The 16,022-nt window shown below is 40.6% G+C and overlaps 1 protein-coding gene across 4 annotated transcripts; it reads left to right on the top strand.

Annotated features, from left to right (window-relative positions):
- Positions 1 to 4,725: 4,725 nt before the first annotated feature.
- On the top strand, positions 4,726 to 10,763 carry LOC115176191 (inhibitor of growth protein 4). Of its 4 annotated transcripts, none has more exons than XR_003872168.1 (8): positions 4,726 to 4,805; positions 5,333 to 5,404; positions 5,575 to 5,741; positions 6,036 to 6,150; positions 6,462 to 6,573; positions 8,698 to 8,842; positions 8,965 to 9,386; positions 9,540 to 10,763. XR_003872168.1 is itself a non-coding variant. In XM_029736064.1 (8 exons), exons 1-8 carry the CDS (start codon positions 4,769 to 4,771, stop codon positions 9,577 to 9,579), a joined length of 750 nt encoding a protein of 249 aa, XP_029591924.1. In that variant the 5' UTR covers positions 4,726 to 4,768; the 3' UTR covers positions 9,580 to 10,763. The 4 variants fall into 4 exon arrangements, 3 of the variants coding, with proteins under 3 accessions (XP_029591924.1, XP_029591925.1, XP_029591926.1); XM_029736064.1 differs by having other exon boundaries at positions 9,325 to 9,386; XM_029736065.1 differs by lacking the exon at positions 9,540 to 10,763 and having other exon boundaries at positions 8,965 to 9,026; positions 9,325 to 9,348.
- The last annotated feature ends 5,259 nt before the right edge of the window (positions 10,764 to 16,022 follow it).

Here is a 16,022-nt window from a genome sequence, read left to right as displayed (position 1 = left end):
GAGAGCATCCTGACCAGTTGCATCACCGCCTGGTATGGCAACTGCTCTGCATCCGACCATAAGGCGCTACAGAGGGTAGTGCGTTCGGCCCAGTACATCACTGGGGCCAAGCTTCCTGCCATCCAGGACCTATATACTAGGTAGTGTCAGAGGAAGGCCCAAAACATTGTCAAAGACTCCAGTCACCCAAGTCATAGACTGTTCTCTCTGCTACCGCACAGCAAGCGGTACCGGAGCGCCAAGTCTAGGTCCAAAAGGCTCCTTTACAGCTTCTACCCCCAAGTCATAAGACTGCTGAACAATTGATCAAATGGCAACCTGGACTATGTACATTTATCCCTACATGTACAAATTACCTCGACTAACCTGTACACCCGCACATTGAGTTGGTACCGGTACCCCCTGTATATAGCCTCTTTATTGTTATTTATTGTGTTACTTTTTTTGTATTACTTTCGTTTATTTAGTAAATGTTTTCATAACTCTATTTTTTTAACTGCATTGTTGGTTAAGGGCTTGTTGTATTCGGCACATGTGACAAATAAAATTTGATTTCATTTGATTTAGTAGAGAAATTAACATTAAATTCACTGGCAACAGCTCTGGTGGACCTTCTTGCAGATAGCATGCCAATTGCACGCTCCCTCAACACTTGAGACATCTGTGGCATTGTGTTGTGTGACAAAACTGCACATTTTAAAGTGGTCTTTTATTGTCAATAGCACAAGGTGCACTTGTGTAATGATCATACTGTTTAATCAGCTTCTTGATATGCCACACCTGTCAGGTGGATGGCTTATCTTGGCAAAAGAGAAATGCTCACTAACAGGGGATGTAAACACATTTGGGCTCAAAAGTTGATAGAAATAAGCTTTTTGGGCGTATGGAGAAAAACAAATTCAGCTCATGAAATATCTTTGTTCAGTGTATATATTTTGGTAGTTTGTTTGGTAGTTTTTTCAATTTTTGTGGGGGAATCCTGTTTCCATCCCGCACAGTAGGTGGCGGGATTCACATTAAATTGTGTAATCGCCAATATACCATATAAGAATAAGAAGAAGAAGAAGAGTCAGGGACGGAAGTGAATGGTGAGTTTGAAACGAAAGCGCGTAGAGTGGAGTTGGAGAAGAAGAATATATAGTGTCAACAGTAGTGTCAAAGAATGGAATGAAATATAAAAAAGTGTTGATAATTGAAGGGGATGATGATAAGTGTATATTGGAAAAGGATTTGTTTCTTGTTGGAATAAAACATTTTTGATGAGGATGCTTATCTGGGAGATCCGTTTGGAGTCTCAAAGAGGGTGAATTATATGTTAGGAAAAGTGAAATCAGTCAAAGTGACCAGGAGTGGGCTTGTTCTGATTAACTGTGTGTCTGAGGAACAGAGGAGGAAGGCAATGGGCCTCACAGGAACTCCGGAGCAGGGCACCTGTTAAGGGAGTTATCTCTGGGGTGTCAATGGAAGTTAATTAAGGTATCTTTACTTTTACTCAAGTATGACAATTGGGTACTTTTTCCACCACTGGTCATGATCCCCACCATAATTGTAGCAAGTCTGTTCTTCACTCCGATCTTCTGTATACTCCACCCGTCTGCACACACTTGAAACATGGCCAAATTGTTATTTTATTTTACACTGTAGTGGTGTAGAGACAAAGTATTTTACTGCATACCTCATATACCCCAGCGAGCATTACTACATGCATAGGGAGTTGCTCACCATTTTTTTTTTAATAATAGAACTGACAAACTTTCTTCCTTTCTTCCATCCACCATGCAGGGATTCACGTCACAAGGTTTTATTCTTTAATAGAAAAGGACTCAAGTAAAAGTCACCCAGTGAAATACTACTTGAGCAAAAGTCTAAAAGTATTTTCTTTTAAATATACTTAAGTATCAAAAGTAAATGTAGTTGCTAAAATATACTTAAGTATCAAAAAATCTGTGAATTGAAAGAAATAAATTAGGCCCTAATCTATGGATTTCACATGACTAGGCAGGGGTGTAACCATGGGTGGGCCTGGGAGGGCATAGACTCTCCCACTTGGCAGCCAGGCCCACCCACTGAGTTTTTCCCCACAAAAGGGCTTTATTACAGACATAAATACTCCTCAGCAACCCCCTCTGCAACTGGATCCTGGACTTAAGTATCAAAAGTAAATGTAGTTGCTAAAATATACGTAAGTATCAAAAGTAAAAGTACAAACAATTTCAAATTCCTTATATTAAGCAAACCAGACGGCACAATTTTCTTGTTTTTTATTTTATTTACAGATAGCCAGGGTCACACTCCAACACTCATAATTTACAAACAAAGCATTTGTGTTTAGTGAGTACACCAGACCAGAGGCAGTAGAGATGACCAGGGATGTTCTCTTGATAGGTGTGAGAATTGGACCATTGTCTGTCCTGCTAAGCATTCAAAATGTAACAAGTACTTTTGGGTGTCAGGGAAAATGTATGGAGTAAAAGGTACATTATTTTCTTTAGGAATGCAGTGAAGTAAAAGTAAAAGTTGTCAAAAATCTAAATAGTAAAGCACAGGTACCCCCAAAAAACTACTTAAGTAGTACTTTTAAAGTATTTTTTAAGTATTTTACACCACTGATCATGACCCAGAGGTCGTGGCATGTCCTGTAAGGGTGAAGGAGGTTGAGGTGGCATTTAGGCGCTCCATCGGATCGCCTATGCGGAAGCGATCAAAAGATTTGAGAGAACAAGTGATGTTGAAGAAATGGTAGTGGATAGACCACAGCCCATAGTGAATAGGCCTATTTGTCAACCAAGAGAACTGGACATGCTGCAGGTAAAGGAAGTGGATTTAATGGCGTTCATTGCAACTGTGGCTCAAGTAGCAAGGAAATCAAAGAAACTGGGCATTGTGGCTGCAGCAGACTTCACAGTTGAAGATTTACAAGGGTTTTGGCATCGGAAGATGACGCCTTCTCAGGATTTTGTGTAGGGACTATACATGATTATTGTTTTTAACAGATGAAGTAGTGAGCATTTTGAGGAGTGAGTTTGGGTAGTTAATTAGTATTTTTATCCATATTTATTTGTTTTTTGTAATCTTATATTTTCATTCCGCACAGTTGGTGGCAGCAATACAACTTTTAGGATGTAGTCCACCTTAAACCCAGAAGAAGGAGAATGAGAAGAAGAATTTGATTTCATGTCTGACCGGAAGAACGAGGGCGGACGCCTCAACGGAAATTGAGTCCTTAGAGAAGGCAAGAACAAGATGGTTGTCAGGAGTAGTGCAGTATTATCATAAGGAGACGTATACTTGGAAAACGGAGGAGGAATGGAGGGAAAAAGAGAGGGAGAGGAGGTCTAAGAGAGAGAGGGAAGAAGAGGGTGAGCTTGAGTCAGATAAAAATGGTGGAAAAGGGGAGATGGTTTGTTAAAGAAGAACGTTAGAAAGGGTAAGCAGAGGGGGCTGAAGACAGGAGGAGAAATGGAAGTGAACGAGGGTGACGTATCGGAGGTGGCAGGTGTGGTGAAGTTATCGGAGACCGAGGTATGCACCGAGGATCAGGAAAAAGATGAGTCTGGCACAGTAGGAGTGAAGTTTATGGAAAAAGTGGACTCTTGCCTTTTGGCTGATCCATTTGTGGCTTCACGGTGGGTGAAAAAATTGTTGGGTAATGTGGAATCGGTGAGGGTAACCAGAAGTGGTCTAGTGATAACTGTTTGTGTTTCTGTTGGTCAGAGGGAGAATGAGGTCGGAATAAAATGAATATGAGCAAGAAAAGTGAATTGTTTCGTTCTCAAGAAAAGGGCACCAATGAAAGGAGTGATAACTGGGGCAGCAGTAAATATAAAAAGTTGACCAGCTGAGGGGAAAGATTCCCGGTGTATGTGATTCTCGTCATTTGATGTGACACAGACAGGGTGGCGAGAGTGGGGAACAGAAGAGTCATTGTCTGTTCTTTGAGTTTTGAATTCGAGTCTTTGCCTGACAAAGTGAAGTTAAGATATATAAGTTATCCTGTATGAGCGTATGTGCCGAATACATTAAGATGTTACAGGTGTCAAGCTAATGGGTGTGTGACAGCAGTGTGTAGGAGGGAGGGTCCAAGGTGTGAGAAATGTGCAGAAGGGCATGAAACAAAGGAATGTGTAGCATTGGGGAAAGTAGTGGAATGTGTTCATTGTAGGGGTGCCCATGAAGCTGGGGATCAGAAGTGTCCAGTGCGAGAGAGGCAGGTTGAGGTTTCCAGGGTTAGAGTAGTGCGAAAGTTGTCATACGCAGTGGCAATGAAGAAAGTAGAGGAAGATGGGTTAAGCGGGAGGAGTGGTGAGAGTAGTAGAGATATACCAGTACCAAGGGATAGGCCAAAGAGTGATATAAGTTTCAGTAACATTGGATTTTTAGCATTTACAGCAATGGTTATCAACTGTACTGCAGGGATGGAATGGTAGTCACATAAAATTCAGGTTGTGGTGGCAGCTGCAGAGAGGTATTTGGGTGTGCGAGACTTGACATCAGAAGAGTTACAGGGTGTGATGGCATGAGGTAGGAATAAATACATTTAATTAGTGGAGTAGGGTGGTGTTAATTTTATTTTATATAATTTTGAAATTAGTGAGTGTAGTGTTAGATGGTAGGGTATTTATTTAGTACATTTTTATTTTCCAAGCAAATCATAAGGGAGTTGTACTCCAGTCTAGTAGGTGGCGGTAATGCAGCAAATTGGATGCCAACCGCCGTTAAACCTCATAGAAGAAGAAAACCGGAAAAGCCTTTGTTTATTATTTTCAAGATGGCGGCGGGAATGTATTTAGAACATTACCTTGACAGTAAGATAGTTTTCCTTTTTCATGTTTTATTCATGAAGTAATGTAGAATCCTACTAAAATATTGTGTAATGGAATTTGTTGGTGTATTTCTGTTTTACATGCACGCATAGCTACTCCCAGAACCAGTACCAGGGCTTGAGGAGACTAGAAGCCCAGTTACTGGTTCAGCTAACGTTACTACATAAAAAAGCTCAGAGCAAGGGACAAAGAGCACGCTAGAAAGCTAACTTACGTTAGCTAAGTTAGCGCGCCTGCAACCCAAGTTAGCTAGATGGCCAGCAAACAAAGTGGTGCATAATTGTACCGTTCTTGATCGATTCTAAATGACTTTGTTGTATCGTGGGGTTCTATTCAGTGGTATCCCCACGTTTACGTAATAACAGTTATACATATTTATAGACCAGCATTGACAATTTTAGTAACGTTACCTAACACACACAAGAAGCTAGCAATGTTGCAGCCCACTGACACTGGTGTATTTGGAACCGGTATATAATGTGATATACTGTACAACCTTGTTTTTCTAGGTATAGAAAATCTGCCGTTTGAGCTACAGAGGAATTTCACTCTTATGAGAGACCTGGACACACGGACAGAGGGTGAGACTCTCACACAGATCTGATATTATGATTGTTGCTGTTATCATAACAGGTAAATAGAAAACACTTATCCAGAGTGTCTAGGCTAAAGTCAGAAGTCAGTGTGCATGTAGCCCATGTGATGGTTGTACCCACAATTTACTATAAATGAATTCATCTCTTTCTCTCAGATCTGAAAGGGCAGATAGACTCTTTGGCTCGTGAGTACACGTCAAACACACACACCCTCTCCTCTGAGCAGAAGCTCTCCCTGCTCCGGCAGATCCAGCAGTCATATGGCAAGTGTAAAGAGTTTGGAGATGATAAGGTCCAACTGGCCATGCAGACCTATGAGATGGTGAGTAGGACCTTAAGATGGATACAGTAGACTGGGAATAGAAGTGCTGCTTGGGGTCCATACTAGTAATGAGGAAAGGAAAGGTGCTCTTTGGAGAGAGGGTTACCTCAGGTTGCAGGTAAGCCTTACATAGTGAAAGATGTGTTATATTCTCAATTAGCATGTTTGATGCAGCTGGAAATGGAAATGTTGACTACCTCCTGCATCGACTGTTAGCCTAGGCAAGTCGAGATGTCTGTCATTTCTACATGTAATGTCTCAGTCAGTGTCCTGTTATTCATTGTGACCCCTCAGGTGGACAAACACATTCGCAGGCTGGACACAGACCTGGCCCGCTTTGAGGCAGACCTGAAGGAGAAAAAGATTGAGAGCACAGACTATGACTCAACCTCCAGTAAGGGAATCAAGAGTAAGTTCTGTTCAGACACTTTGTGCTCATTTTCATTCAATTTTGTCCCTTCAACCCAAATGTAACTATTTAGTATTGTCTCATTGACGTTCAACCCTATAGATAGCTGTGAATTGGGCCATGTTCATTATGGAATGCAATGGAAAACATTTAGCATAAACAAACATTTGCTTATTCTTATTGGACAAGTCCAGGGAGTCCCTCCTTATTTATTTTATTAGTCTATTTTCTTCTGTTTGGTGCTTAATAAACACAACCCAGGTAAGCTCCAAATGTGTCCATAGCCTAAAGAGTTTTGTGTCTTTTTTCAGGTGAGCTCAGGGGGCCAAAAGAGAAGAAGGTGGCTCGCACAAGGTTAAAGGTGAAGTCAGACGACGACTGCAGCCCCAAAAGCGGACAGAAGAAAGTCAAACTAACACAAGCGTATGTACAATTAAAACATACATTTCATAGGCTGATGCTTTGTACTAGGGATGCACGATATATCGGTGAACATATCGGAATCGGACGATATTAGCTAAAAATGCCAACATCGGTATCGGCCCGATGTTAATAACCGATGTCAAAGCTACCGTGCATACCTATATAACGTAGGTACATTATGTAATAACGCCACGTAAAATGTAGCGCTACACGTGCAACACAGCATTCCTAACCTAGCCCACAATGTCTGCTGTGTGGATCGAGCGGTCATTTGAAAGAGTAACAACATTTCAGTGAGAAAACTCAAAGGCGAAATCCATTTAAGCCAAGATAATGGAATTCATTGCCCTTGACAATCAACCGTTCTCTGTCGTGGTTGATGTTGGCTTTCGCCGACTGGTCGAGCACCGGTACACACTACCAAGTGCGCTATTTTTCAGGTGTTGCCCTACCGAAGTTACACAGTAATAGCGTCACTGCTATTAGCTTCACGACATACATACTATGGAACGCCGTTAGGGTCTTTGCGTGTCATAAAAGATACAGTAGCACTGTCAAAGTTGTACAAAAAAAGTCTGCAAACACTGGCCACGAACGTTGTGTTTACAATACCACGTTGGTAGTAAAGCATTATTTGTTCGACCGCAACTTCTAGGGTAGCTAGCTTTAGCTTGGTACCTAGCTAGCACCAATACAACCAGCCTGAAAACAATGACCAGTAGAAACTGCAGTCATTTTCATTATTGTTAGCAATGATTTAGGAATCCTTGTGACTAAGTATTGTTGTTCACCTATTGAAATTGAACTTCAGTTCCATGAAAATAAATAGCTAGCCAGCTACTTAACCCTGTTGCCCAAAGCTAACATTATAAGCAGCCAGCTAGCTTCATCTGGCTTGTGAGGCTCGACCAGACCGGGTTATGTGTTGTGAAGCTAGCCACAATAAGGATTAGGCACAATAGTGGAATTTGCGGTTTACCTTCAAAATAAAAGTATGTCGTTGACAGTGATGCAAATGAATACAAATAGTAGAATTATGCCATACTTTTGTTTTTGAAGGCTAACTGCAAAGTCTACTATTGTGGCTAATTTTACATAGATGGGTCCGAACACCATTAATCAAATAAGAACTGTCTTATAAATTAGGGTTATTTTAGATGATGACACCTAGCTATATAGTTAGCTAGCTAACTATAGCTACTGAAACAGATTATGTGGTGTTATTTGACACTTGACGTATATCTTTTTTGACCCGCAAAGACTCAAACGGCGTTCCATAGAAATCCTGGTAGAGAATGAAACGACTGAACAAATGAACAACAAAACAGGGGCGGCAGGTATCCTAGTGGTTAGAGCGTTGGACTTGTAACCGAAAGGTTGCAATATCGAATCCCCGAGCTGACAAGATCTGTCGTTGTGCCCCTGAACAAGGCAGTTAACCCACTGTTCCTAGGCCGTCATTGAAAATAAGAATGTGTTCTTAACTGACTTGCCTAGTTAAATAAAGGAAACATAGATTTAAAAAAGAAATAGGTTTTGATTATGATTGTTTTACATTTACGTACGAAAATGCCAACAAAATAACTTTTTGGTCAGTGTGGTGTGTGTGTAACCTTTATTTAACTGGGCAAGTCAGTAAAAAAAAAATCTTATTTACAATGACGGCCTGGACGACGCTGGGCCAATTGTGTGCCGCCCTATGCGACTCCCAATCACGGCCGGATGTGATACAGCCTGGATTCGAACCAGAGACTGTAGTGACGCCTCTTGCACTGAGATGCAGTGCCTTAGACAGCTGCGTCTGTGTGTGTGTGTGAGAACTATGTATCTGTACTAGAATGCTTAAAAGGGCGCTAAAATTGTAAATATCGGTTATCGGTATCAGTTTTTTTTTGGCAAGGAAAATATCGGTATCGGGCCAAAAATGTCATATCAGTGCGTCACTACTTTGTACCAGATATAAGCAAGACAGCTCATTTTCATCTCCACTCAATTAACTTCCTTGAACCTAACCGAAATGTGATGTTCTGGTCTTCTCTCACTGCGTATCTTGCAGCAGCTTCTGATGCAGTACATCTCTTCCTCTCAGTATTCATCCCCATTGTCCTCCCTTGTTGTCCTTAGGCCTGAGTTCACAGCCCCTACAGTGAACTTTGGGAACGGCCACCCCTCGGACGTGCTGGACATGCCCGTGGACCCCAATGAGCCCACCTACTGCCTGTGTCACCAAGTGTCCTACGGAGAGATGATCGGCTGTGACAACACAGACGTGAGTCCACAGCTTTCTGCCAATGACGATCTAGTGGTACATGAGCACTAGGTCCAGAGTTGAGGTCAGTTCTTTCAATTCAGGAAGGAAACTGACATTCCAATTCCCTTTTTTTCTCATAGAGAGAAGCAATGACATCACGTCCTGAGATGACGGAATTGAAATGAACCCCAACCCTGATTGGGTCAACTATTCACTATGATCCAAATCCTAACCTGATATCTGGGCACTAGAATGTACCTACAAAAAATACCACATTGACATGAATTTGTGCTTTTACCTAAAAGTCTGATTTATAAAATAGTGTTTAGAAATGAGCGATGGCTTTGGAATTTTTGGCACTTAAATCAAAGATGAATTAAGTAAAACCTAAATAAAGGCTAGTTCCTTTTGGCCCACTAGAGGGCAGTAAAGCATTATAAAAGTATCTCCCGACACTAATGGAATACTAAGCAGAATGTATTGTGTTGGACTCATTGCAGTGCTCCATTGAGTGGTTCCACTTCGCTTGCGTGGGGCTGACGACAAAACCCAGAGGGAAATGGTAAGTCAAGGAAGAGATGGAAATCAAGAATTTAGGATTGGAAAATATGGATTTTTCACCTATAACATGGAAGAGATCAAGACCCTGAACGTACCACCATTTATCTCTCACCCTTTCTTTTCTCTTTTCCTCTCTCTCATTTCTTACGCCCAGGTACTGTCCAAGGTGTACTCAGGAGAGGAAGAAAAAATGAACCTAGAGACAATCATAACAAACAATCATAATGCTAGAGTTAACAAAGGAGGATTTAGTGTTTGTATTGGGACATGGGGAAACCCTCCATAAACACTAACATGGACTCCGCAGGGTCATGTTTAATAGGTCACACCGTCGCAAATTGTTTTCAAACGCAAAACCAAAATGAGCATTTCCTATTGGACAAGTCCAGGGTAGCCCCTTCCCTGTATCAGTTCATATTCTTCAGTTCAGTGTCTAATGAACACGACCCCCCCCCCCCCCCCCCCAGTATTATGGTCCCTCCGGTCTGCCATCCTGTGTCATTCTCTTTGTTAAACAGAAAGAAGCAATGATGGACATTTGAGAGGTGAAGTTACAGACGTTCCCCAATCATGACTATTATGTTGCATTTTATTTTAGAACTTTTTTTGACGGTTGCTTTAATGCTTTTATATGCAGAGTAATACAGGGACGTATACCATTATTTTACAGCCTGTGGTTCTATATGGCTCTCAGCCACTCGGTTGCTTCATGACAGACTGTAACAGCGACTGCTACTGGATGCTTTTATACTGAACACTATTCAGCCCTGATACATGCAGATCACTGTTCTCTTAATTCACCCCTGGTTATTTCCATATCAGACTTTTGGGGGACAGAACATTTATTGATTAAGCAGAGTCATTGATTTAGTTGCTAGATTTGACTCAATGAGAATATACAGATCTAGATGTCCTAGTTCAGAATGCAGTCGGAAGAAACCTGGACAGAATTTCTCTTGCACATTCACTTAAACAGCAATGACCTGAATTGCAGGTTGTTTGCACAAAAGTAGTGCGCTGGAAATGGAATTGCTTAAAGGAATCTATATGCTAACACTTTCAAATATATATGGACATTTTGATAGGCTCCAACTCAAATCATTCAACAATGTCCTGTATATTTCTATTATGGAGGGGCATATCTTTGACTGGCTGTGTTTATGAAGAGCCTTATTGATCATTACTGTAAGAATAACAATTTAAATGTGCTTAAGAGTAGCAGAGTTACTTGATACATTGCTCAGTAGGTTTTGACTGGTGCCTCAATATTATTTCAAGTTAAACTAATGAAAATGTATTTTGTTGCCATTTACTTTTTGTATTCAAAGTGTAATTGTAATCCATTAAGCAATAAAGCTTTAAAAAAATAGTAAAATTACATTTGTTTCTAGAAGTTGCTCTATTCTCATTAGCTTAGCATGTGTATTCCTGCTGTATTTCCTGCCTGTAATATTTTTCGGCCCAATGTGCGCGATGTCTAAGAAAGATAGACACATCTTTGCACGGGTAGTATTGACAGAATATCAATCTGAAGTCTCCCAATAGTTTATCACTCTAAGATGTTCTTTCCTTCTATCCACTGTTATTTTGGTAGACATCAAATAACTTCATAAGTCCAACATTGTACACAGCTGGCCCATTCCCTAAGTGTTATATCCCTGTACTATTTCAAACCCCATCACCCTCAATCCGGCTAAAAGTCTCATCACTGCTCTATCATAGACCATAGCATGTCCTGTGCTTTCCAAAATTCCAGAAGGTGTCCGTCTTCCCTTTCTCATATGACAGTAGTGAATTATATAAAATAAATGTGCATATAGAGGCAACTGCCAAAATAAAGGAAACACTTGAGTGAATGAGGGATACAAAGTATATTGAAAGCAGGTGCTTCCACAAAGGTGTTGTTCCCGAGAAATTCCTAAGCAAGTAACAGTCCATCATGCTTAGGGTCATGCTGGGCAGGCCCAGTTGCCCATAATTTTGGCTACAATGGCTATACCCCCATAGGATGACAATACCCCCATCCACTGGGCACGAGTGGTCACTGAATAGTTTGATGAGCATAGAAACAATGTAAACCATAAGCCATGGCGGTCTCGGTCACTACATCTCAACCCAGTTGAACACTTATAGGACATTCTGGAGCAGTGCCTGATACGTTTTCCACGCCATCAACAAAATACAAAATTATTACATTTCTCGTGGAAGAATGGTGTCGCATCCTTCCAAAAGAGTTTCAGACACTAATGCGAAGGTACATTGAAGCTTTTCTGGCTCATGATGGCAGAACGCCCTATTAAGACTGTGGGGCGGCAGGTAACCTAGTGGTTAGAGCGTCGGGCCACTAACCGAAAAGTTGCTAGATCGAATCCCCGAGCTGACACGGTAAAGATCTGTCGTTCTGCCCCTGAACAAGGCAGTTATTGTAAATAAGAATTGTTCTTAACTGACTTGCCTAGTTAAATAATACAAATAAAATTACTGTTTATGTTGGTGTTTATTTTTTGTTTTGTTTTCCACCTGAATGTGGAAGGTGTTTATGGTTGGAGATGATTAGGAATTGCTTTGTTTATTATATACACAGTACCATTCAAAAGTTTGGACACACCTACTTATTCAAGGGTTTTTCTTTATTTTTACTATTTTCTACATTGTAGCATAATAGTGAAAACATCCAAACTGAAATAACACATATGGAATCATGTAGTAACTGAAAAAAGTGTTAAACAAATCATAATATTTTTTTCTTTTATATTCTTCAAAGTAGCCACCCTTTGCCTTGATGACATCTTTGCACACACTTGCCATTCTCTCAACCAGCTTCACCTGGAATGGCTTTCCAACAGTCTTGAAGGAGTACACACATATGCTGAGCACTTGTTGGCTGCTTTTCCTTCACTCTGCGGTCCAACTCATCCCAAACCATCTCAATTGGGTTGAGGTCGGGTGATTGCAGAGGCCAAGTCATCTGATGCAACACTCCATCACTCTCCTTCTTGGTCAAATAGCCCTTACACAGCCTGGAGGTGTGTTGGGTCATTGTCCTGTTGAAAAACAAATGATAGTCCCACTAAGCGCAAACCAGGTGGGATGACGTATTGCTGCAGAATGCTGTGGTAGCCATGCTGGTTAAGTGTGCTTTGAATTCTAAATAAATCACAGAAAGTGTCACCAGCAAAGCACCCCCACACCCCCTCCTCCATGCTTCACGGTGGGAACTACACATGCGGAGATCATCTGTTCACCTACTCTGTGTCTCACAAAGACACTGCGGTTGGAACAAAAATCACAAAGTTGGACTCATCAGACCAAAGGACAGATTTCCACCAGTCTAATGTCCTTTGTCCTTTGGCCCAAGCAAGTCTCTTCTTATTATTGGTGTCCTTGAGTAGTGGTTTCTTTGCAGCAATTCGACCATGGAGGTCTGATTCACGCAGTCTCCTCTGAACAATTGATGTTGAGATGTGTCTGTTACTTGAACTCTGAAGCATTTATCTTGGCTGCAATTTCTGAGGCTGGTTACTCTAATGAACTTATCCTCTGCAGCAGAGGTAACTCTGGGTCTTCCTTTCCTGTGGTGGTCCTCATGAGAGCCAGTTTCATCATAGCGCTTGATGGTTTTTGCGACTGCACTTGAAACTTTCAAAGTTCTTGAAATGTTCCGCATTGACTGACCTTCGTGTCTTAAAGTAATGATGGACTGTTGTTTCTCTTTGCTTATTTGAGCTGTTCTTGCCCTAATATGGACTTTTACCAAAGGCTATCTTCTGTATACTACCCCTACCTTGTCCGAACACAACTGATTGGCTCAAACTCAATAAGAAGGAAAAAAATCCACAAATTAACTTTTAAGAAGGCACACACGTTAATTGAAATGCATTCCAAGTACATTGAAGCTGGTTGAGAGAATGCCAAGACTTTGCAAAGCTGTCATCATGTCCAAGGGTGGCTATATATTTTGATTTAACACTTTTTTTGGTTACTAATTCCATATGTGTTATTTCATAGTTTTGATGTCTTCACTATAATTGTACATTGTAGAAAATAGTAAAAATAAAGAAAAAACCTGCAATTAGTAGGTGTGTCCAAACTTTTGACTGGTACTGTATGTATATGTATTTTGACTGGTACTGTATGTATGTATATAATGAGAACTTGTTCTCAACTTGCCTACCTGGTGAAATAAAGGTGAATATATATATATATTTTTTTTACAAGGCCACTGGGTGCACCAGTGTGTACAAACACCAATAAGCATTGCAGGGGGTTCTGTATCTGAAGTGCAGAATCCAAACCCTTATTTCTGAACTGTCCATATGAATGCTGATTTTCATGTAAATGTATCTCTATTTTATTAGAGCATAGAACGGAGGTTTGTTAGCAAGATAAACCTCTAACAACTACAGACATTTGCAGATACTCTGTGCACAAAAGTTTTTTTTAAATATAGCCTATTAAGACATTGATAAGATTTCAAAATACATGCATATCACCATATCATGGATATGCATGTTCTACATTGCACTGAATGCCAAGAGTGTGCAAAGCTGTCATCATGGCAAAGGGTGGCTACTTTGAAGAATCTAAAATCTAAAATATATTTGAATTTGTTTAACACTTTTTTGGGAGCTACATGATTCCATATGTGTTATTTAATCGTTTTGATGTCTTCACTATTATTCTACTATGTAGAAAATAGTAAAAATAAAGAAAAACCCTTGAATGAGTAGGTGTGTCCAAACTTTTGACTGGTAGTATATGTCATCCCAGAGTGCAGTGTATTCAGTAGCTTGGCAGACCATGAGAAGGTTATCGGCCATATTTTTAAGTTGACCTTTGTTTTACCTATGTGACTTACCTACTGCAAGGGTTCAAATGTTGGGTGCTGGAGAGCTACTCTAGGCCTATGTGTTGTCATTTCAACTCATCTCCATTCAGTGATTCAGTGACCATACAGTTGAAGTCGGAAGTTTACATACACTTCGGTTGGAGTCATTCAAACTCGTTTTTCAACCACTCCACAAAGTTCTTGTTAACAAACTATAGTTTTGGCAAGTCGATTAGGACATCTAGTAATTTTTCCAACAATTGTTTACAGACAGATTATTTTACTTATAATTCAATGTATCCCAATTCCAGTGTTTCAGAAGTTTACATACACTAAGTTGACTGTTTATTTGAACAGCTTGGAAAATTCCAGAAAATTATGTCATGGCTTTAGAAGCTTCTGATAGGCTAATTGACATCATTTGAGACAATTGGAGGTGTACCTGTGGATGTATTTCAAGGCCTACCTTCAAACTCGGTGCCTCTTTGCTTGACATCATGGGACAATCAAAAGAAATCAGACAAGACCTCAGAAAAAAAATAGTAGACCTCCACAAGTCTGGTTCATCCTTGGGAGCAATTTCCAAACGCCTGAAGGTACCACGTTCATCTCTACAAACAATAGTACGCAAGTATAAACACCATGGGACCCCGCAGCCGTCATACCGCTCAGGAAGGAGACCCGTTCTGTCTCCTAGAAATGAACGTACTTTGGTGCGAAAAGTGCAAATCAATCCCAGAACAACAGCAAAGGACCTTGTGAAGATGCTGGAGGAAACGGGTACAAAAGTATCTATATCCACAGTAAAACAAGTCCTATATCGACATAACCTGAAAGGCCACCCAGCAAGGACGAAGCCACTGCTCCAAAACCGCCATAAAAAAGCCAGACTACGGTCTGCAACTGCACATGGGGACAAAGATTGTACTTTTTGGAGAAATGTCCTCTGGTCTGATGAAACAAAAATAGAACTGTTTGGCCATAATGACCATCATTATGTTTGGAGGAAAAAGGGGGAGGCTTGCAAGCCGAAGAACACCATCCCAACCATGAAGCACGGGGGTGGCAGCATCATGTTGTGGGGGTGCTTTGCTGCAAGATGGACTGGTGCAATTCACAAACTAGATGGCATCATGAGGGAGGAAAATTACGTGGATATATTGAAGCAACATCTCAAGACATCAGTCAGGAAGTTAAAGCTTGGTCGCAAATGGGTCTTCCAAATGGACAATACTTCCAGCATACTTCAAAGCATACTTCCAAAGTTGTGGCAAAATGGCTTAAGGACAACAAAGTCAAGGTATTGGAGTTGACATCACAAAGCCCTAACCTCAATCCTATAGAAAATTTGTGGGCAGAACTGAAAGTGTGTATGAGCAAGGAGGCCGACAAACCTGACTCAGTTACACCAGCTCCGTCAGGAGGAATGGGCCAAAATTCACCAAACTTTTTGTGGGAAGCTTGTGGAAGGCTTCCTGAAACGTTTGACCCAAGTTAAACAATTTAAAGGCAATGCTACCAAATACTAATTGAGTGTATGTAAACTTCTGACCCACTGGGAATGTGATGAAATAAATAAAAGCTGAAATAAATCATTCTCTCTACTATTATTCTGACATTTCACATTCTTAAAATAAAGTGGTGATCGTAACTGATATTTACTATGATTAAATGTCAGGAATTGTAAAAAACTGAGTTTAAATGTATTTGGCTAAGGTGTATTTAAACATCCGACTTCAACTGTATCTGCAGAGACATTGATTTGTATTGTGCCTGCAGCCAATTACGTTTTGTTACTTATCAATGTGT

The sequence above is a fragment of the Salmo trutta genome, chromosome 36 (genome assembly GCF_901001165.1).
Source record: "Salmo trutta chromosome 36, fSalTru1.1, whole genome shotgun sequence".
NCBI lineage: Eukaryota > Metazoa > Chordata > Actinopteri > Salmoniformes > Salmonidae > Salmo > Salmo trutta.
The sequence above is the reverse complement of the archived record's forward strand: the minus strand, read 5'-3'. Positions and strand labels throughout refer to the sequence as shown.

What these genes read in the sequence shown, in the direction of transcription:
- LOC115176191 (XM_029736064.1), top strand. Translation starts at nt 4,769, where the DNA reads ATGGCGGCGGGAATGTATTTAGAACATTACCTTGACA. An exon ending in CCATGCAGACCTATGAGATG is followed by an intron (nt 5,742 to 6,035) that starts GTGAGTAGGACC and finishes GTGACCCCTCAG; the next exon opens with GTGGACAAACACATTCGCAG. An exon ending in AAAGTCAAACTAACACAAGC is followed by an intron (nt 6,574 to 8,697) that starts GTATGTACAATT and finishes TGTTGTCCTTAG; the next exon opens with GCCTGAGTTCACAGCCCCTA.